This window comes from Trichoplusia ni, chromosome 7 (assembly GCF_003590095.1).
Source record: "Trichoplusia ni isolate ovarian cell line Hi5 chromosome 7, tn1, whole genome shotgun sequence".
Lineage (NCBI taxonomy): Eukaryota > Metazoa > Arthropoda > Insecta > Lepidoptera > Noctuidae > Trichoplusia > Trichoplusia ni.
Window position 1 is genome coordinate 11,527,642 of NC_039484.1, and position 24,954 is coordinate 11,552,595.

General features: G+C 33.5%; 1 protein-coding gene across 3 annotated transcripts in view; it reads left to right on the plus strand.

The window, feature by feature from the left end:
* Positions 1–11,531: 11,531 nt before the first annotated feature.
* Positions 11,532–24,954, plus strand: part of LOC113495783 (ammonium transporter Rh type B) — a 36,538-nt gene continuing 23,115 nt past the window's right edge. Inside the window, exons 1-2 of one of the 3 annotated variants that reach the window (XM_026874717.1) lie at positions 11,532–11,613; positions 16,222–16,369. In XM_026874717.1, coding sequence (XP_026730518.1) covers positions 16,252–16,369 — 118 coding nt within the window. In that variant the 5' untranslated portion in view covers positions 11,532–11,613; positions 16,222–16,251. Of the gene's footprint in view, positions 11,614–11,656; positions 11,676–16,021; positions 16,115–16,221; positions 16,370–24,954 lie in introns of those variants that run through there. The other 2 variants (XM_026874720.1, XM_026874719.1) reach the window with 2 other exon arrangements.

Sequence of the window (24,954 nt, forward strand, 5' to 3'; positions counted from 1 at the left end):
TCTTAGAAAAGTCAATTTACAACCACTCAATAAAGATTACAAAAGAGCATCTAAAACTTAAGTGTTGTGTGATAATCTTTCCGTCTCTCTCTCGCTGAAGAATTGTCAGTTGTTGAGTGAAAGTTCAGATGTAGAATGGATAGATGAGACAAGGACAGAGAGAGGGATTCTATGTTTCAAATCAACTCAGCCTATTGCAGTCTATAATATTGCTGAGCATAGCTGGACACACCTTCTTATCTTCTTCTTTGCCCTTTGGGCTGATTGGATCCTACACAGCGTTCGCCAAATCTGCCTTTTGAGTTACTTTAGTCAAAAATGTTTTGGGCAATATTCTGCGCTGCGCTAAATGGCGCTCCAATTCAAGAAACTGAACAATCTTTAAGAACAGATATCAATAGTCTATTTATAGCCATCTTTTTCTGCCCATTAATCGTTAATCTTCGTTAAAGAAAATCTTAGAAATAATAATGAATGAAATTTAATTATAACCTATTAATACTCTTGTATCTTCATTACCAAAGAGAGTATTAAAGCTAATTTATTGAATAATAAATACACCGTCTTAAAATTAGATCAGATCTAGATACCAGATATCTTTGTAAACCAACGAGTAATCGACATTCTGTGTTCTTCACGCATAAATATTGTATGAGCCTGAAGCAGATAAGATGTGGCCAGCGAGAATAATCTATTTCAAGAAGCTTCTCCAATGGACCAGGGATGTTATCACCGGATTGGGAGCGGACTGGATAATATGCTAATGCTCACCTAAGTGGAGCTTGTCGTGGTGAACAGTTTTGCGACTTTTCTTGTTCTTCGATTTATTTACCTTTTATTGAATGTGTGTGTATAATTTTGCGGTTACAAACCCTCAATTATTTGTGACAGGCACACTAGTTGCTTAACCTCGATCTTAGGCTGTTATAGCATCTGCAGAAGCACATGGTCTGAGAAAATGTATACTGTCTATCACGGTTCATAAAATACAACTTGGACTGACAACTACTCCGGCTTTCGTTTTTACACTTGGTTCTTGTGTACGGAACTCAAAAAATTAATAACATAACCTTTTTGAGGCACTTTTATTATATAGACATAGTTGCTCTAAATTATTTAATTTCACTTGTTCTTTTTACTAATTTAGCAAAAAGCCACAATGAAACTTACAATTGACAGGAGCAATAAAATCTAAAACATTGTTTCAAATGAGGCTGGTCCTAATCTCGAACACAAGGACCATAAAAGTCCTCATTTCCCGTACCATTACACGCGGTACAAAGTCGTATAGGATAATGACGTCATAAGACAGGTAACTGCACAACACGTGCATGAAATGCACAGGTGCTCCAACTGTGCAACTTTGAGTGTTAGAGAAGTTTTTATATCGGCGATTAGAAAAACGAGCAGTTTTTAACGTGGTGAGGGGCGTTATCACCTCTTAAAGCAATATTGTTTAAGTTATGAAAGCAAGATGGCGCATTACTTCCATAGTGGCATGAATTAGGTCTTCAAGATATTTTTTAAATGTTGAACCAAAACTTCTTAGTAAAAGACACCAGGACTCAGGATAAGCATACGTGGATCACACAAACGCTTGTCCTACACGGGGATCGAACCCACGATACGTCACGCGCATTAAACTTGGCGTTGTGACCTAAACCAGTCGATTATCCGTGCAATTGTCTACTCCAGCAACTTTAAATGTTTGTTTCTACAATACAAACTCTCATTCATTAAGCCTCTCAGTAATCATGGACACATCCATGTTCTATTCGACCGAAAATTTTATGACCATATACCTATTTTTATTTAGCTCAAAAACTAATGCACAACGATACAAACAGATAAAATGTCATATGAATATCAATTTTCACTCAAGTCCTAAATAAATTGCTAATTGACGAATCACGAAGCACGAACAGTTGACAATCGCTCCACAAACTTTGTTACGTAACAAAAATAGTTTTGTTTACTCGAAAACGCCTACGTATTCGTAAATACTAGCAAAGAGGATTGGTGCGTTGTATCGGTGAATTTCTGCTCGATACATTGAAATAGATTTGAATTATCTTCACGCTTGACTGCACTAAGGGGTAAGTAGGAGTAGACATTTTATCAATGGTTTACTGATATTCGTATTATGTGCGACGTTGTAAGCTGATAGTCTGGAAATCGAAACAAGAACTATTTGCTTTCTTTCAATCGTTTGATTGGTAGATTGGTATTTGACATTGTTAAAGTATAATTGTATGATGTGAAGCCGATTTGTATGGACGGATGACGGTCACAAGAAATTGAAAACATTTGAAATAGTTGATAACTAAAAAGTCTAAAAACAAAATAGGTTAGAATGTTTAATGGAATGCATGTTTTTTGTATACAGGGTGTAAGGAACACCGTGACTTTTCCGTGGGACCTGAGTTCTAGACATGATTCCAGACCCCCCTGCGTTGGAATTTTTCATCGGTCTTTTCATGAAAATTGCATTTTTTTTTCGCGTTTTTTTAATTTTATGTGTCATAAAATCATTTTTCCTACGTATTTCAATAATATTTTCATAACGAAAGTAATTATTAAGCCGTTTTCACGAAAAAAGGCAATGTAAATGAAACACTAAAAACTGCTCCCGATCAGCTGATTCGTAAAGGTACTCGTCGGTCATCGCTCTCTCGCAAATCTAACCGAAAGTGACGTCAAAACCGAACCAATACATGAGCGTCAACCGTAAGAGATAGCGCAACTATTGCGCGCGCACTCGCACTCATTATTCGTAATCCTGCCTACTATTCCTTTAAAAAAAGCCGCGCGCTTTGTAGGCACCGCTAGCCGCCTTTGTCGACACCGCCAGCGCGCCGACAAACACCTACAGCGGTATCGGCGAGTGACGTACCTGTGACACTGGATAAAATAGTACATCGATTTTTGTTACACGGGTTCCATGTTATAAAATAAAAAATCACTTTCTCAGCGTTTATCAACTTATCGTACTACGAAATTTATTAAAACCTTTTATTATTAACAGTTTGTTATTGTTTAGAATTCTGTAGTTCTAAAACATGTTGTTATAAACAATAATTTATTTTTTCTAAAATTAAACTCTGTTTTGTTACTAATATCCATCATCTACTAATGAAATTCCTGCCTAAAAATTTTTATCATTTTTTTTCCTACGAACTGTTGAATAATTATTCCAGTCACATAAAACAATTATGTTCTTACACAAAAGTACATTTTGTGATTAATCAATTTTAAAGGTTTAAGTTAAGTACTTTATTGTCAAGAATAATTTTACGATATTCACTTCGACCTCATGTAATTTATCGATAAAGAATCATAGGTACCTAGGTCCAACACTACTCAAAGGTAAAACCGAAAGTTCGGCTTTTTTCAAAATAGTACCTATTTTTACTCAGTTTGTTCCTTACGCTAATCGAATGTGCATGTGCAATCGGGTAATTCGCGGACTAATTATCGTGTAGGCAGACAATTTTATTGTGTTAAGTGATATAAGTGCGTGTGTTGTGTGTGTATTATTTAAATTACGATCCTAGTAGCTCGATAGGTTATTTTACCGCCCGGGAGAATGGCAACATGCTAATGTGTTATGGCGAAGCACGTGGCAATGCAAGTCTCGCGATGAACATTTACTGGACGCGGTACTTTTTGCCCTGGGTTCAGCAGCAGATTTTTCGCCGCGCCAAAATTTGTGTGCACGTAGATGGCGGACATTTCGAACCTTATCTGGTTAGAAGTGAGCGAGATTAAGGTAAGAGTAGGTTTGATTTAATAATACACAAGACACAGATTGAAGTCAGAATAGTGTAAATTGATTGGTATTTTTTTTGTGATTGTTTTTCGTTACATCACAACATTTTTATAAAATGCGCGCGCGTTTCGAATGTTTCGATCGTGTCGCCGAGTGTCGCCCTCCTACCACATTACAGTTCGTGTAAGTACGTACGCTGAGCGTAAGGATCGCGCGGTAACCAATACTAACCAATTCATTGCGTGCTCAAAAATGACTAAATCTATAAATATTAATCTCCGACGGTAGCGACTTCTTTAATATTAATTAACACGTTATTTTAAAGTCATTATGCGACTTTGGTGGTACGGTGTTCCTTACACCCTGTATGTAATTATTGAAATGAGAGCAAACACAGAATTCCAATAGATTGTTTTCAGGGAAATATGTTCAATAATTCACAAATCATTTTGTAAATCTTCATATTGTATATAAATCTCGTGTCACAATATTTGTCCTTAATGGACTCCTAAACCGCTTAACCGATTATAATAAAATTCGCACACCATGTGCAGTTCGATCCAACTTGAGAGATAGGATAGTTTAAATCTCAAGTTATAGTCGCAATTTCTTCTAACCACGCGGACGAAGTCGCGGGCAACAGCTAGTATATAATCTGCAATAAAATTGTTGACACAAATGATTTCCTCGAAATTTCCTCGTCCTTTAAATAGGTGAAAAGAAAATGTTTAACTTTACAAATTGAAGAACACTTCATATTATGTAGTTCTGATAAATATAATAATAAAAGATTCAAGATAAAAAAAGAACCTCTTTCCTGATTTAACTATTAATACACATAGGTACACAATTAATATTGATACACAACATTCAAATTCGGCCACCATACTGCTCTTCCTGAAAGAAATATCTTCCAGTACATTTACAATAGAACGAATAAACTAAAACGTAAATTAGCACATCGCATCAAACCCAACCAAGACCCCACTAGACTAATTGGTCCGTCTTTGCCACGATAATCATCCACTAACGCTGTCAGCTGTTGACCTGTTTATTCACCTCTCGCAATCGCTAAACCAAGTGTATTAAAGCCGAAAGCGAACTACACCCTCCAGAATCGAGTTTCCCCAACGAAGTTATCAGCTCACGCCGATGCCGATTCAATCAGGTGGGTACACCTGATTTACTCCCCATTAATCGGCTATTGTGGCACCTTCGGAAAAATGTCGCCGTCTATTCTTTAGTCATTTGGAGCGACATATACTTATAGATATGTTGGTATGTTCTTTATTGTCCTTTTATGATGAAAGCTTTTGTATGTGTGTTTTGTCGTTTTGAATCCACCCTCAAAGCGGAGTGTTTTTGCACAATCTATACTTCTATACTAATATATAAAGCTGAAGAGTTTGTTTGTTTGTTTGAGCGCGCTAATCTCAGGAACTACTGATCCAAATTGAAAAAATATTTTTGTGTTGAATAGACCATTCATCGAGGAAGGCTTTAGGCTATAAACCATCACGCTGCGACTAATAGGAGCTAAGATACAATGGAAAATGTGAAAAAAACCGGGCAGGTACACCTAAACCATAACTTATATCTTCTACCCACGGAGACGAAGTCACGGGCAACAGCTAGTGTAGGATAATTTGTAATTGCGTAAAGTTACAGAATCTTTAAAAATTCTTATCTGTGCTCCTAGGTAGGCAGACACAAATAAAGACTTATAGGTACAATTAAGTTTGATCTAAAATAATAATCGTGATATCCAAAATGTGAATTCCAATAACATTATTTGTTTCAAGTAATCGGTACCATCTTCATAAACAATTCTGATAACACTGTCCATTGAGAACATAAACCCCAAACTTCGCAGATCAGTGTTGTAGTGAAACATCAGAAAATACAAGCATATTTGTGAAGTAGAGATGTACGCTGTAGTCGGCAGTTATCTTGCAAACCACAGCAACACAATGACTAAAACTTTACGCCATTATTCTGTGAGAACGAGGTACTTATTCAGTCAAGCCAGCCAGTTTACGAATTCTAGTTACCAACTGGCTAAAGCCTGGTTTTAACATGGGTATTTATATATTTGAAATGTTTGCTTCAAAACATATGTAGATTACATTTTTTTTTCCTTACTAAATTGTATTTCTTAATTTTTTTCGTTTCAATTTTCTTGGTTTTCTAGGTCATTGTATATTTTAATAGTTTTTATTCAGAATTGGCCTTAATGCAGAAATAAATCTGAATACTCTTTGTATCGATAGATTTTTACCAGATTTACGGCATTGCACTTATCATCTACCTCAGTTTTGACCTTACATGATTGGCTAAATCTACCTATGTATTTAACTCAATATCTTAAAAAAATAATTTAATTCTATTAATTATATCATATACTGCAGTTCCATTACAGAAAAAAGCTAGTACAACTTCTACATTATAGGTGCATAACTTATATCCGAACTCAGCTAGGTAGCCTGTCCATGTTTTGCGATAAACTTTTTCTTTAGTCAACTTTAAAACTTTGAGCATGAACGTATAACTCATTCGGGGCGGAACTTTGTTTGCTATATCAGGAAATATGGAACAGTGAATATTGCGAAGAGTTTTTTTTTATGAATGCGGACATTTATGCAGTTATATTTGACATCAGTTCGTTGAATTTTTGAAGGTATTTATGTATTTGGATATTTTTCCGGTTGTTTTCGTTTTATAATATCAATCAGTTTTTGATGGTTCGTTGCGAAAAGAATGGGATTAAGTGCGTTATGTTATTGCGGGTTATATTATTATGTGGCTATTATTTTTTGATGAAAACTTCAAGCTTGCATTGAGATAGTGTTTACATCAATTTGACTTTTGAACTAAATATAATAGTACTTTCAAAAACTCGAATTTTTAAAACAGCTTCACTCTTAAGTTAAACACTCTCCGATGGTCTGTCTGCCCAACCAGTCAAGTCGAGTCTGTCAATCAGTCAAGAGGATGTATTTATCTTATGTACCGTGACAGCTACAGATTTAAAGTCTTCACAGGTGGTATAAAAAATAAAAATAAAGGTCGAAGAGTAGGAGGAGGTCGTTTTATTTTTAATAATAAAAAGAAGTACGCATACAATTTTAAATGTCTCTAGGGTAACAACAAGGCAGCAGTTTTAGGAACCTACATTATAATCCTATACCTAGTTATCTAACAAAAGCTGCATTAGCCATTGATACCGCACCAGCAATCATTGGTTCGTAAATTTAAATCTCATCTCGCGAAAATGTAGTGGTAATCCCATTCTTGTGTTAATTTCGATCATAACCGCTAACGTGAGCACGAGTTATGCGCAACTGCATTAAATTCCCGAACGGTAAACCCAAAATAATTTCAAGCATTTTTAATAAAAAGCAAAATGAATTTTAATCCTTGGAATACAAAAATAATAACGGCCATTTAAAAAGCTTTCAGTCCATTCCTAATTAGAGCCGTCACAAAAAATAGACAAATTAATTTTAGTTCCAAACTTTGATCCGTACATTAAAGTGAGTGATGTGCCTAAACGAACTAAAACAAAGTCCATTCCAGTAAGTCACGTAGGCTTTTAAACTGGAAACGAGCGGAACAAACCGGATGATACTGGTATTAGTTAGACGGCACCGGTTTTAGCCGGCACAGTTAAGGGTACATATACATGTGACAAAAGGGTTTATGTTTTCGGATTTGGAGTAGTCCAGTTTTTGGTAAATGTGATTGTTTGTATGCACCGAGTATTTTTTTTTTAATGTGTAACTATGAACTACGTAGAGATTTTGAACCAAAGAATTTGAAGAAGTATTTTAGTTAAAACATAGCAAAATGTTGGTAGGAGATTAAATCAAAATGCAGGACAGATGTGATGTAGACTTAGAAGTCAACACACACTTTGATTCACACATCTAACATGGACGTCCATTGGATATTGTATTTCACAAAGAAGACGACTGTGAGTAGTGTCAAAGCGTACAAATTTCACACTAACATAGCCTTTATTATTTAATAATACAATAGGTACTTAGATCTGAAACGACTCGGACAATTCCGATAAATACGTGCGAGGAAACCTTTGCATCATTTAAAAATGAAACATCCTTACGATAAGTAACTAGTTACTTTAAAATTATAGTCATTACAGACATTCAAATAAGGTTCATTTTCATAAACCTGATAAACTTTTCTTGAACTGGTACATCAGATTCGTAAATCCGTGGATCCGGTTTTCGGCAAGTGAATGTGTACCCTTACCGATACGGTGCCGGTTTTGAGTTCGTGCGGTTAAGACTTCCATTAGCTAGTTGATTGTTTCGTATTTTCTGCACTCACTTTACTTATCGTATGTGTTTGTTTTAATTCTCATTGTTTAGATGGATTGCAAGTCCTACAAGCAATGTGATATTCGATACTTATGAATTCATAGAATCCAAGATCATTGGGTTTTTCTTCTGTCACTGTATTAGAAATTACAAGAGCTCTATTTATATTATTCTCAATTTTCTTGACAAGTCCAAGAATCCGGGATTGCCAGTTATTTTTGTTTTTATGGAGCACTTCCTTGACCATGACTTCCTTTCCATTTTTCTACTATATTTATTCTATTGAATTAAGTACTTAAAATTTTCATCTAGGGGTCTTCTTATACATGCATGATTTGAATGTTTGTGCAAACTGTGCGACACATGAACTAAACTCTTTAGAGCGAGATTAGTTTCCTAATAAAACCTTATGTACATTCCAAAGCAAAAACTTCAACATTTAAAAAAATATATATATATGTAATCAGTTGAAAAACATAAACAAAATTACTGGATCATGCCGAAATGCACGTTACACAAATCATTTATGTCTTATTTAATTCAACGAATAGTCGTGTGCGCGGCAAATACAGTTCAAACAATGTTTTACGTCAGTTTAAAAACAATCAAATATTTTTTATATCTTTATATCGTAGGTACTTCTCTGTTAATCGGTATGATAAAACTATAAAAAACCGTGTTTGTTTGAATAAAGACTGTTTATTACACATATCTTACAACATTTACGTAATTATTATGTTTTTGTTACATTTATGATATGATTCAGAATATACCTACATGCATTGTTTCTTCACATGCATTGTTTTTAAGATTAAATTAAGAGCTAGAGCGAGCACAGAACCGCTCATAAGGGTAAAGTGCTTTAATAATAGTATATGGATTTATTTTTCGATTCTTCTTTATAAGAATAATTTTGGAACCGCGCAAACTCATATGCACGTTTCAAAAGAGTGAAAACTACTTGAAATCAAACGTATAATTTTGAATCAATAAAATGTATTGAATATGGTATAGCGGTAACGGGGAATTTCTACCCATAATTGAGGTCTTATAAACGGTCTTAGAACTTTTGAAAAATATTGTATACATCGCAGTGTTAATCTCATTGAATAAGATAATAAATACCAAAGCAATTCCAAAATATTTTCCTAGATCAACAATAAGTATTAATTGCTAATGAAAAACAAAAACTTTCTAAACTCATCTTACTTCGACTTCCGAACTTAACTTTATGCGGTACGCGTATCAATTAACTGAAGCACGTCAAAATCAACTTTGAGAACAACAAAACTGAAATTGTAAACAAAAACAAAATAATTATTCGGTTTTCTTTGACAAACAAACGTACGAATCGATTCTTGTAAGCGATCGTAAATAAAACAAGTGCAAGGGCGTTCGATTTGCTAATAGATGATAAGTACCTCCGTACCTTGATACTATAAATACAATTCCTTCTAATGAAAGAGAGACATAGCATGACACATACAGATATTGTTATCTTCGTTACTCAATCGTATTGTAATCGTAATACGTTGACATAATATGTTCTGTCCGACGATTATGACGTGGGACCTTATTGCATCTCTTTCTAGGACGTAGTGGGGGACGAAGATGGTGTAAATAATGTCAATTTAGTATTTTACTGAAATGTCTAGACTGCGCATTTAATATTTTAAAGTCATTTTTGTTTCGTTCAAAGTAAATAATGTGACAGTTTAAAGTTAAAAAAGACGTCGTTTAAACGATATTTAATAATTTTATTATTATAAACGTAAGAATCAATATAGTATGCTTAATATGTATACTTAAGTAAGTTTGAAATATTATTTTGATGTAACAAACCTGCCAATATCGGTACAAGCAGTAAACAATATTTGCTAAATAAAGAAAACTTAAAAAATACTTTCCAAAAATTGCAATAACATAAAACAAATCCAACAAATACTAAAAATAAATAGAACAGAACATAAACTCGAAACGAATCCACTTTATTACTAGTTTCGCTAAGCGCCCTTCAAAATATCCAACATTTATTTTGTATTGACGAGCGCTTTAAAATATGAGAAATGTGTTTTTGTCGTATATTTAGCACTCGACCTGGAAAACACATCAATTGTAGCTGCAAACGTTATTATTTTTAACGCTGGTAAAGGCGCGACTACACGAGCAAATAGAATTGATTTATTTTCAGCAATTTGTTTGAAATATTTAATGAAAGAGTTTCCAATCGTTCGTTTCATTATTATTTTTGAAATTACAAAGCTTGAAAGAAATAATTATGTATTTTAGTAAATTTGTACGAATTTCAATACAATTTATTGGCAGTATTTTTTTGCAGTTGTTTGTACACCAGCGTATTTTCTGCGATGATTATTTATGTCAATCGCGGTCAAGCATTTCTGTGATCTTCAAATGCTTGTCCTGAGTCTGGGTGTCTTTATTCTTGTGAAATAATGTTTGTGAAACTCCCGGCGACACACGATTAAATTCTTTACTGCGGAATTCAGTCACTCAAACTTGGCCAAAGTACGACAAAGATTTAAATTAAATTTAAAGTTCATAAATATTTGCTTGTTTAAAAAGTTGCAATGGATCCTCTAAAAAATAGCCATGTAACCGCACCATAATAATCTTTGTCACGAGTTTTACTTTATTTCGAGAAAGTAAGAATACTAGAGCAAATATCATTCACAGTTATTTCTCAGCATTTTACTCGGTATTGATTTGTTTCATCGCATATAATGGAATGCGTAGAAAATTGTGATAATATTAAAAAATATATTAATAGAACGTAAAAAGAAAACTGACGATCGTCGTTCAAAAATTAATGTATGTAGTTTAATTTGGGTGATGGATATAGGTATTTTTTTTGGTATGTTAGTGTTGCAATAATCTAAAAGTGATAATTAATCGTGATACAAAATTAGTGAGATCGTGTTGTGACGGGTACAGTCGTGAAGTGACCACACCTGCTGTAAGTAAATATTTATTTTTATACAAGGAAATACGTACTTGAAATAAGTTTATTTTAAAATATTGACCTTCATATAGTTAATTGCATAATTATAATCATTTCAAAGCAATCCTTTCAACAAAAACACAATTTAAATTAAAATCAAGTTTCTATGTATACATATTTTTAACGTCAATTTGTCTCGGCAAACTACTTACCGCCTAACAGTTGATGTACATTTTGTTTATTCAATTCTTCCATATTTTAAAAATGTTTAAGCCTTTCCAGGACTGCTACGAATTTTTCAAGACTAAAATGAGCAAAATCGGTTCAGCAGTTCTCGAGTTTTTGCGAGACTAACGAACAGCAAGCGTATAAGAAAGGAGAAGAAAAAAACGCTCATCTGTAAACTAGTAACTTGAAGACTATCTGTTATCACACACTGCCTGCGACATAATAGTAATAGTTGATTGATGTTTGTCAAACAGGGGCTCGCCGGTAATCGCGGGTGTGTCGCTCGAGAGCCGTGGGGGACTCCACACGTATAAGAGGTACGTTGCTTTGTGTATGTCAAGTCAGCTGTCAGTTATATGGACTTTAGTTGGAAACTTAGGTATGTGATTGGATATGTATGTGGATATTTGTCAGAAACTTTTTAAAGTTTTTTATTATTATGCTTTCGATATTTTTCCGATGTTTTCTCTCTGTTAAAAAGGTCGAAAAAAAATAATTTTAGAAATGATAATTTCATGGAAATAAGTGATTCATTTTTTTATTATTTTAGAGTTTTTGGTCACTTATATTTTAAGTCTTTGGATATTTTTTTTTAACTTTTACAAGTTATATTATACTATCGAAATTAGAGTTGGTAATCACTAATTTATTTTCGGGCAACAAATCTGCAGCATTTTATTCCAACTACATTGAAATTAGACGAACATTATTAGGGTACACTTGGATGGAAGTTAAACTCAAACAATGAGTTTCCATTCATTTTCTCATACATTCAATTTCGCTTATTACCAAAACAGTTTACTATTCAAATTAAACATTCCGTTCACATTACTTTAAAAGGCAGACGGATAAACAAATGCAGCGCTGCCATACATCTCAAACGGAAACATTTGCAAATAGAAAAGCAATCTACGTCGGGACCTATTCAAATATTTAGCATCCCTCGAATATAAAGAGCATAAAACGTGAAATTTTCATCGAGTTAACGTGCACTCGATTGCATAATGATCGCTTGATCGCTCGTCGACCGTTCAAATGGAAATCGTATCTAAAACTGCCTTTAATTGGTCATAACTACTGTGATTCCTTTTGACTTCGTGGATTTTGCTTCATACCAATTCCTTGATTATCTCTTTAAATCGATTCCTTTATGCTTTAATCGGAAATTATTTTGCAATCGATTTCATTGAAGGACTTTTAAACGGGATGAAGGTTTGAGTGATTTGATGTTTTTTATCGAGCGTCATATTTTTTTAGTGTTGTCATATTTTACTATTAAAGTTATTAGGTTTGTTCTACACATACAGTTTAAAATACTCTAGTAAAATTGCAATAGAAAATAAATAAAATGTCAAATTTCGACGTGACTAGAAATTCAATAAATGATTTTGCCAGTTTGTTCATTAAATGAAAAAACATATGATACGGAACAAAATTTTAATAGCTTCGTGCTGAAGTTTCATTTACCTATGAAATAAAAAATAGGTTTACTACATTTTAGTTTGCAATCGGGATTAGTTTCTGAAAGTGACAAGCTTATATTTACAAGTGAATACGTTTTCTTGATGGGACTTTTTTCAAATACTATTACTTTAAATTCAATACTGGTTATTTTATTGCATACTCGAATCATGAAGGATCGTTATAGACTGTTTAAAACTATACTGGCAATTGATACCAAGACATGGCCAACCTAACAAAACTGTAACAGATGTGTATAAGTATATTCTTTAATATATACTTATATCTATCGGTTTATACATTAACTGGTTTAAGTTATATTTATTTTTCATGGATGTAGTAAGAAATAAATATAGTTTTTCATGGTTATTTTTCATAGTGAAAATCTATCTTGGTTACGCGAAGACATCAATAAAATAACTTCTTAATTTTTATCATATTAGATTTTGACCTCTTTGAAGTCGGCATTAAAAAGAAAACACAAAAACAACATTAAAACAGGAAACAAAACTGCTAATGGAACACGATAAAGTCCAAGAATTACAACATTGAACATTATTGAACAATGTGTTGGTGCGGACACAATGACTGTTATGTCAGCTATGGTACTAATTACACGAGTTCAGAAGATTGGGATAGTCGCTCGTTATCCAGTTAAACACAATATAATGACGTAGATGCAGTGTTGTTTATAATTGTTATTTAGTACAGAGGGCTAACATGAGCGCATAATGAGATTTGCAGCAGTGTAAGCGAGAAAGAAAATTATGCTGCATAGAGCGACATCCCTTTTTTTCGAGTCCAACAGTCAAAATTGTAGGAGTCTCGGTAGGTGCCCAGTTGATGTTAATAGGAGTATGGTGAAATGTTTTAATCTCACAACAATTAGGCAATTAATATTAATTTCTTCATTAGTTTAATTTCAAATGGTATAGTAATTATGTTTATTTGTTGATGAACTGCATTAGTGTTCGCTTTGCCCTTAATAAGAATACCTTCTGAGTAAATCAATGTATTCTATTATATTCTATCGGTTACTTATAAACATAAAGTCGTGAAACTAATATTTTCATTTGTACATCTATGCTCAAAATGGATTTTAAAACAAGTGACAAAAACATTACCAATTTAATACGATGACGGTTTCTCTGTTTATTTGTGAAGACAAAGTGTCCAAAAATATATAGTATTATTTATCCCAGAATATTTGATACTAAATAAAGAATGATATGATCTAAATATAGTTTCAAACGATCAGGGAGTTGGTCCCCTACTGTTTCATTTATTGATTGTGCGAAATCCCAATAATATCCCACTTATCCAATTTAACTACGACGATAGACTGGGATATGAACAAATCAGTCATAATAAAGAAGTTTGTAGCTGAAATAGATATTAGGAAATATAGTGGTTTCTTAGGTTTACGCGAATGTTAGACATTGACCTTTGCAGGTATCATGGTCACGGGCAGACTGTCCGGGAACGTCGGGAACTAAAATCTAAAATTAAACCGCGATAAAATCCGTAAAAGTAGTTTCATTTCAATATTAGGAAATATTCTTAATAGTGTTTTTGACCATTATTTTAATGTTACTTACCATAAAGTTGAAAAGGTCATCATGTCGCTAAAATAAATATCTCTCAATACCACCACTTGAAGTAAAATTGACACATTCATAATGAATGGGTATTTTAAATAAAAACCTTTATAGTCCATCAGGTAGATACTAAATGAGTAATAAAAAAAATATTAAAACGATTTGTCAAATTGCTTTTGACTGATTGATTAAATAAAATTCTTCTTAGGAATTGTAGTTCATGTTCACGTTAAACAAAAACAACTATGGTTAAAATGACAGTTCAAACAAGTATGCCCTAGAACTGAAGATAAGAAACTAAGATAAAGGATTTATACAACAGCAATGAGATAAAGAGGTTATAAGTTATAACCCTTTCCTGTTTGTCCAAGTTCTAAAAAAAACAATAATGCTAACCAGTAAGGCATTACTAAATCTAACAATAAGGCTAGATATAAAAAATTACAAATTCGTCTTTAGACGACACTTTTTTTTCTGTAACTCCTTGCTAGTGACGTCATGAACCCTACATAGAATTTTTTTAACCTCCTTTGTTAGAATTCCCAGTCTACGTCCAAAAAAAAAATATATACAAGAAAAAAAAAATATTTAGGTGAAAAACAGAATTTTATTACAGACAGTTACCAGGCTTTATCTCACGAACTGTGAAAGCTAAACATTAGAAATTTTGTAAGTATGTGTAATTCCAAAATTGAGGTCTGATGATTTTGAATCTGTGGTGTTGTGTTTTAGACCGTTATTTATTTCAGAGCTTATAATTTTAAATTTTATAATTACCAAATATGTCTATATTATAATAGATTTGATTCACAAGCTGTATGTGTGATACAGCTTGTGAATCAAATCTAGTAATATCACTGTTGCGATAACAATATATGGATGTATAACATAAAACCTATCTGTATAAGATGTTTTGACTTACTCTATTACGTCATAAGCAATCACGATAATCATCCTTATTGCTTACCTAATAAAGACCATGTAAAAGTCAAGGTGTGATAATTGGAATGCACTAGTAACCACGTGTTTTCACGACACATACTTCATTGCACTTTAGTACTTCGTATAACGGTATTGTTACATAAGTATTAAATTATTCAGTTGCTTAAGAACTTGTTGTTTTATATGAATTTATGTGTTGACTAGTCGAGAAGAATAGTTCAAGTTGACGGCCAACATAATCACGTTTTTGGCATTGTACACCTTAGTTATCAATTAGAGCATTTACATAAAATGTTTCCTGGTTACAAGTTGTACTTTCGTCATTATTGAATATAGTGCAATGTTGTTGTCGTCGGGCACGTGATAAAGCGGTCAGGATATATTTTTTTTTATAAAAAATGTTCGAACATCGATATAGAAATCCTTTGTCTTGAACTGCATAGTAAAAAAAAACATATATTTTTATTAAATCTAAACGTATTAAAATAGTATTTTTAATGCAAAATGACTTCTCTTGGGCGTCTAAAACTGTGCGTTCAGTTTAAAAGAAACCATTTTCTTTAATAATTAGGAACAAAAGGTTTTGTCTATAAAGTTTAAACATAAAAACCTATACAGACTACACTTAGATATCTTTTTTTTCTGGTCGTCTTTGATTTGACATTTAAATGTCATCAATGTTTTATTATCAAATCATGACCAACGAAAGTTTCATGAGTGTATAATAAGTAAACTAAAACCGTTATGTTATGGCTTATAAGGATTTGTTTTAATTCTGAAATCATATTGATGATTACATAAAACTAATTATAAGGAGGTACGAAAAAAATCTGTATCCAAATATCATTTACCAGATGCTTTCATTTTCTTCTCCTTGTTCAAGTATCAGCATAACTGATAAGTATATTATTTTATTTGTTTCAGATTGACAAGCAGTAATAATAATCTTTGAAAATGGTGGAGATATCGGAGAAGTTTAAGTACGCGCCTCTGATCGTGTTTCAAGTGATCCTTTTGATCCTGTACTTTATATTTACTACGTATGGAGGCGCAGACGATGTTGGTGTCAGAGGTAAGTACTTCAATAACCATTTTACTGTGACGGCATGGATAGCCGAGGGGCACAGATTATTTGACCAAACCCATTGTGCGCAATGTGTCCGTGGGTTCGATCCCCGCTTGGGCCAAACATTTTGTGATATAGAAAAAGTTCTCGGTGTTTTAATGCATGTGACTTGAATGTTTGTGAAACCTCCCGCGATACAAGGATCTTGCCTTCCATTTACTTATATTGACAAAGCAATCATATTAGCTTTTAAAACAAATCCTGTACATTTTTGTGGACATTAATATTATAACTCGATATAACGAAGATTCATTTGAAAAATGTACGAACAATTTTAGTATTTACTTATTGCTCCTTACAAGAGATTGTGACCACTGTGACACAAAACACATATTTTAGAATATTAATATAATTGCTCATCGTCTTTATTAGTATTACAACAGATGTAATATTGAGCCAACTGTATACAGAAATTGATACGGCGCCTAAGACCTAGTAACCTAGGACCGATGGCATAAACTTCTCCAATTACACACAGAGCTGGCTCATGGCAATCAATTAATACACGCAAGTCTGTCTTAATAATAATCCTCGACGTAACCAATTAATTCAAATAATTCATTCGCGTTTCCTCTTCAAATCCATATGCGTTGCTCTAATTGTCGAACAAGGGTGTTCTGTTTTAACGAATTGGACTAACACTAGCGTGTTTCATGCAAATAGTACCTACACGGTTGTTTGTGTGTGTTTTTTGTTTTAAATGGATTAAATATAGCGTTGTGTTTGTTTAGAACTAGTTTTTGTGTTATTGGGTATTTTTTACGCTGTTTTGAAGTATATTTTGATAAAACACACGCTTTTTATGAAAGTAAAATCTTTTTTTTTTGAAACACTGCAGCACTGATAGTAAGAAGTTTTAATTCATTGAACAAATTAGCTAAACTTTTAATCAGTACGGCAATGACAATCTTTAGTTAACTTTTTCCATTCTTGCATTTTGATATAAGGCACCATGAGGAAATAAAGACAAGCAAATAAAATACATAGGTACAGACAAGACACGCGCAAAAACATAACCCTTCCTTCCACTGGGGTAAAAACTCTTACACCTATCCCACTTTATAAAATACCAGTACCTGACCAGTGTAAAACGATTTCTTTAATATGCTTGTACGGCAATTCAGTTCGTTTTTATTTAAGTCTTCTCGAGTATTGTTTGTTTACGACGATGCAGGAAAGGTCAGGAGGGCCCATTTCACTCCACAAATATTTGTTGACATACATAATTATATTTGTTTCAAGTTTGTGTGTTTATGTGTGCTCATTAGAACCCCCGCTATAGGGGATTGGGTTTTGCGTTTTATCTCTGCACTGTTTGATCAATTTTCAAGCAGTAAAGTTGCGATAGTCCAGTACGAATACTTTTGGTTTAAACCATTTATTCAATCTTATAAGTAAGAATAATTATTACATTGCTAAATGGTATTAAATTATTTTTTTCACTTCTGTACCCAAAGTCTTAAAACGGAACCCTATTACTACGGCTCTATTACCGGTGTGTCCATCCGTTAAATTTTCACCAATGCGATGTTGTCGAAATCAAGTTTATGTTGATCCTTGTTTAGTACATCAAGTAAGTGTTGGTACGGTCATGATTTTGTTGGGTGGCTAAATTTTATTTTTCATCGGCCTATTTTATCGAAACCCCAGCACCACGAGCTAGACTCGCATTTTTGTATGCATCCATCCTGTTATTTTATCTAAAATGTTATTGCTTTATGTATTAGGCATAAATAAAACGATAACATTTCAACCACAAAATATATTATTCAATTCAAAAATAAAACAATAAAGAATAAAACAGAACTCTGTGTAATTTACTGTCATACCACATAGTCATGTTACCATTACCAACCAAACGCGTGCTGAAATATCAACTATCAAATTACCAACACCGGTTTAATGACATGAAAAATGACTACCGAAAAACAGCACTCAATGTGAGAACAAAAATTACCACGGTGTCGTATAACACGCTAAATTGTTAATGTCATCGCGCTCGTTGTCAATTAAAATAATGTTCACCGTGTGAATAAGGACTGGCTTACAATTAATTTGCTTGAAATTCCACATTAATCCGGAGTGTAGTTGAGGCCGGTAACGAGTAGCTACGGATACTGGATAGGGTTGCTTCGGTTTTAAGATTTTTTGCTTTTTTTTTAACATAAAGTCCCAAATACATACCGACCTACTTACATACGTTCTTATCTTTTTACTGGACAGTTTTTTTGAGGAAAGAGAGAGAATTGACCGCGTGCTATGCTGTGGAGTTTGAGACACCTAGAGAGTACTTAGGAAGCGGTGAAAGGTGGACGTTACAGGGTGCTGCCTATATCATTTTTGCCGCGCGTCCTTATACTTTTCAATAAATGGATTGTATTTTTTTTAAGGCAAAACTACAACTCTCAATGAAGTGCGACATTATCGCTTTCGACCTTTTCATTATACTATCTATTGATGCAGTTGACTACGAGTTATAAAAATTGGCTTGTCCAAAAAATACTGTCATAATTCGAAAAGGGAGAACTCCATGATGCGTCCAAAAACATAATACTTTGATACTCTTAAATTAAAAAGTATTTAATAATTAGAAGCTACATCCTAAGTCTAAAAGTTAATAGCAAAATAATCTTTCAAAGGGCAAGAAAGAAGATGTCCACTTTAGCTATGAATTTATTAACATCACAGCACAGCCCTATAGCTGACTACGGTAGGATGTACCTCAAATTCAATTCACGACACGAGTGAATATTATTATAAATATTATCTAATTTAGCTGGTCCCTTATTAACAAGACTGTATTATCTTTCACACAGATTTCTTCATTCATATTACAATGCTGTCAGATGTCAGTTTCTCCTGATATCGTATCGTGATTCCATTGTTTCTCGTTTGGATTATGAATAGATTTTATTATATCCTCAGCATTTCGATTCTAAGCAATATCAGTTTCTTCTATTCTGTTGGTCTAACACTCCAGGTATTCTAGATTCAAGCCTGAAGGATGTTTGTTCGTAAAACAGATAACGACTTAAATTCTCGCATTACTGCTATCCAATACGTTGCTGTCCAATGTTCATGTATCGGCAGCTAACAGCCCTGCGGGGTCTGACAGCGTACAATGTGGTACGCCAGAGCCAATCAACGCAATAATACGGCTGTGACTCGTGATTGGAGGAGCGGAGAGCGGACGAGGTAATTTGACAATGCCGTCTGGAGTCGCATTGTTCTAATGGATGCTTGCCAAAATTTAAAGTTTGGAGATCGATCTCTGGTAATTAAGATGGTGGTTTTAATGAGCACTTTAGGATTTTGGACTTACTGCTCTTTTGTACTCGATGACGTTAGTTTTCGTTTTACTTGAAGATACTTTACCGTTGGTGAGTCTGTGTCCTTGTTTGAGGTGTCTCATTATAAGGTAGAATCTTCGTTTTCAGCTTATCCTGTTAATTTGTATGTATACACTTTAGAAATGTATAATGATTTTTGTATACCAAATAACTAGTGAACTATTCATTCATTTTGGTCTTTAGTAATCTTAGTAAATTTGAATTCACTTTTCAGGGAATTCAAATTCTTTACATAAGCATAAATCTTCAAATGAATTAATAGTACATCAGTTTTCCAATCCATCTAAATCATTATACGTTTCTAAAGTTCACTAAAACAAATGAACAATAAGAACAAACACAAAACTAGTTTCCCGATACCAACTTCTGTTGAGCAATTTGTTAGAATGTTGATATCAATAAGAGCATGTCGCCATCTTTGTATGTCAAGAGTTAGTTGTTACAATTTAATTCACAAGAATTCCTCTTCAATTTTAAATGTTGGATTGTCTTTCAATTAATTTTCAATAAATATTTAAGAACTAGGAGATATTTACCAAGTCTTAAGTATTATTGTTTTTACTTTTTGATTAAAGAGTAAGCGGTCAGCTTGTGAGTGGTTCATAACTGCAACATCAGACGATGTCTAAATCGGAGTATATTCTGCTTATTGCTTCTTAAATAACTTAAAAAATGACTAAATATCAAGAATTAAGAAGACTTTTTGTAGATAATTTATGAAGAAACCTCATCAGTTAAGTTCGTTCGATCCCTTCAAATTCCCACGTCTACTAAAATACACTGAAATACTAGAACATTTCATAAGAATCGATGTTTACTGAGCGAAAGGGTCAAGGGCAAATGTTTATCATAATACGATGCCTCTTGAATTTTTCAGTGCCGTTTACCTGGTTGTTACAAGCATACTTTTGTAGAAAAGCGTCGCAGGTATTTTTATGAATCGGTCTAATCCATTTAAGTCAAGAATCCCCATTGTTCATTCGGAAAGAGGGTAAGGAGAAAGGGGCATGTCGGAAAAACTGTTTCAGTCGTTTATGTCTATGTACGTATATTTTGGCAAAGAAAACATCTTTATAGTAACTATCGTAAGACTGATTCATTATTAAATGATGTTCGACTCGTGATCCCGCCGCGTCAGCTCATGATTAAGGACTCCGGTTGGGACCGAAACTAGTCCGGCACTCCCGAAAATACGCGTGAGTAAACCGTTGCATCAATTAATGAAAGAAATATCATTTAGGTTTAAAAATTAAAAATGGTGAGTTTCCATATTTCGATGATTGGATTTGAATTCTATATAGAGTAAGTTTACTTTCAGATTTTTTCATAATATTCGTATAAGAATTCATTTTATTTTACTATGAAGATTTCATGAGCTATTTAATGTTATTGTTAATGTTCTACCATATATTCCACCAAAAATATGAAAATAAGCTTTCGCGAAATACTGACCATAGAAGAAATACTTCAGAAAGTTGTCAGAGGCATAAAAATAGTTACTTGGGTTTTTGAGCTGTAAGCTATTGGACATTAAACTGTAGAATAAACGATACTATGGACATTCGAAACATGTTTCAAGAAAAAGTATTGGCAGGAAACTTCTCAAAACTGCGTTATGAAATCTATTCAATAAACAGTGGTTGTAAACTTTCTTGTATCTTCATAAAGATTCTAAAGAAACTTGGCAGCTAAAGTACTTTGAAACTAGCAGATTTTACTTCTTAAATAAGTTTTTGTTCAATTAAATATTGATATTATCAAAAGAGGTTTTTTTTTTCATACAGCATAGACGCGATAGTCTGCGTCCATTGGTAGATTAAGCATGATGAGTTTTTAAAATACATTTTTATCATAGAGTTTTCATATAATCTTGCTTCATCCATGTCAGTTTTGTCTATAATTCCTTCCGACCAACGAAACTCATAACAGCGAGCCTAAATCCATCGAAAAAAGAATAATCTATTGGAAGGATTATGCTGAAACACGAATCTCACATGAAAATCTCACGTTCAAAGCATTCTGATTCGAAATGGAATTGAAAGCACTGAGTATTCCAGAAGTATCGTCCTCGATATCATTTTCCATAGTTTCTTTTTCCCCATTCAGCTTTTCTCCCTATTTCATCTTTAATCGCGCATTCGGTGCAATTTAAATGAGTTTCGTACGTCCAAATAATTAAAAGTAAACACAAATAAAACCAACAGACACTCGAACAAACAAACAATAAATAGCACATTTATCTTGCAGTTGAAGCTTTAAACCTCGTGCCTGAAACACTGTTTATTTACTATAAATAGAGCTGACGCATTCGACATGTTTGTTTCACCGTGATATATGCCCAGGCGCGATCATTCGCATGCATATTGGGAATTAAAGACTGACAAAGTGATATGTCTTTGTTTACTCGTGTTGTTTATGTTACGTCATCATTGTTTTTCCCAACCCTGCAAGTGCCTTATGCATTATCCAGTAATCAAAAAGCAAATGTTCTTTTTCGTATTTTCGGTTTTGACTATGCAGTGGTATATTAAAGTTTGCATTTAATAGGATCCTGTACAAATAAACACCCTCAGCTACTCAATTATAAATTATACTGATAATCAATAATACCGCTTGTCAGAAATTTAAGCCCCTGTTAACAATAACTTAATTTCTGTTTACTGAACCTTAAATGGCCTTCGTAACACTGAAATTGAGGAAATCAGATTTGTTATCACTTCGGCGTTAATAACGATAGCACGTGCATCCGTATTGTTTATTAATCTTCTTAAATTTGAGACAAAAAGACACGCAAAAACGTTTTTTATAATATCGGAGCATTCAATTGTAATATGCTGTCAAATACAAGCGCTCAGTAGAAACCGATTAAGTTGTAGTCGGACTCGCGAGTTTAGCAAAAATAGGGTATATAAAAATATATAACTTGGTTTGAAAATGAATTTGAGGCTGGTTATTAGATCATATCTTGTTATAGCGGCAACATCAATAATAACTGTCTAGCTATTACAGTTGATGAGGTACAGACGTGACAGACGAATGGACAGACAGCTTCAGAAAGGGGGTCTTTAAGTATCGCATCAAAATTAATCTCCCTTTAACCCAGATATTAAATTATTAGAAGTCGATGTCGGATGTTGAAGAAATTTTGTTCCAAATAGGTATCTGAATTTGTATAAGTTTTAAATCTAAAAATACCTATCAATATATTACTCTTTATAAATAATACTAGTACTTGTGAAATCGAAATAGCAAGAGGTTAATCACTTGAAAACAGCTGAAGAGAAGAATGGTGTGATTAACCGAGCAGGGGGCAACGTAGCTGTCGTCATTCGAGGAGATTCTCCCCTTGCTACCCGTGAAGTTACCTGAAACCCAATCAATCCACTATTGTAAAAGCCTTTCACAAAAGCCAATGAACCCAAAGTTCAAATATACTCGTACTACCATTACTCCTTATAACCCCTCTCGAACCCTGAAATGAATGTACTCAGAATTGGTTCTCGTACGTCTAAAGCCTAAGCGTGTTAATTTATAATTAGAGAAGCCAAGATAAACACCGATTAATCAGCCGCTAATCTCGATACCCTACTAATGATTGTAATTGGTTAGTTGTATGAGATACAAATTACTGATGAAGAAGCTTTTAGTGTGATAACAGTATGATTCACTAAGTGACGTTTTTGGGAAGAATAAATTTGTGTGTATCGAGTTACTTAATAATTTTATAGTAATAATTAATTTTAAGTTTTGGTCTGAAACAGTTTCCATTTGTTTTTTTTTTCCTGGATTGCCTATAGTTTTTTCCCGAGCAATGATAAAGTCAGAATCCAGCAGATTTAGCTACCCTAGTTTCCATGCAGCTACTTTTTTAAATCCATATTATTTTCAAATATCGGTATTACGATTACGAATAAAACCTACATTAGACAGATTTCCGTTCTAATTGGACACATATCACAACATTAGCAAAACTTAACTGATCTTGATATAAAAGGCACCAATCAATCAGACAGAAAGATCAACGGCCTCTAATCATTTACAGTACAATTGGGTCTACATGTTATTGACCTTTCCACTTATACCAATATAATGAACAGTCCCGTAGAGATAATGCCCTAATCACTACGATTAGTAAGGGTTTGTGATCTCAGCATAATGTTATTGACATAGGAGATGGCTCATTTTCATTCATCATCAACTAAGGTAGATTAATTTATTTTTGCTCAATAGTATACCGTTGTTCAATGATGTTCTATCTCTATGTATCCTGGACAAGTATCTACAAAATTATCAGTAGAAGCAAGTCTAGTCTACTTCCCAATTATTTTTTGGAACAACGTTATTAGTTGCTCTTCCCAAAGCCTGGATTAAGTTCGGCGTCTCCCAGAGAAATGGTGAACTGTTTAGGAAACCGCAACGAAATTAATCAGAATTGTAAATGGATAAGGAAAATCAATTCGAACAGATTTGCGTTTTGCCTATGCATTTGTGGTCAATGCTTCGGAACCTAATGTTCACCTAGATTTAACTCGGGAACTTTGTCTTTGACAGTGTATTTCTGCCCATATTGGTGTGTCTCTGTATTTAAATTTTGATTTACCTCGAAATAAATGTTTCCTATAATTTTATTCAAATAACAATAAGCATTCCCGTCTATAACAAGTCCCATCCAATTAGACCCGGCATATAACATCCTAACATTAGTTCTCCACCATGTTTTCATTAATACCGTTATACCCGGCCGTGACGTTAGCAGTCCTATTGACCCGGATTGTGCACAAACCCGGTTATCAATAAACGCGATCGTTCGACGTTCTTAGTGCATTTCAATTAACCGGATTATTTGCGCTTGACTGACGTTGTTATGATATCCGGGTGAATGGGATTTAAATTTAATAACTGGGTATTTGTAGTTTAGATTAAAAATTTCCGGATGAGATGATAGTGATTTTGTTGAAATTAAAATTTATTTTTTGTATTTTGAGGCAATCCTTCCATTTTTGTTATTATTGCCAAATATACGATTTATCGAAGGGGGTTGAGATGACTTAGCTCAAAAGTGGAATAATATTGACTAAACCTAAAAATAAATACCTAATATGAGAACTTTATTGAATACAAACCTTTTTAGTCACGGATGAGTCGACTTCCATGGAACAGAATAATTTTGTTTAGCAAGGA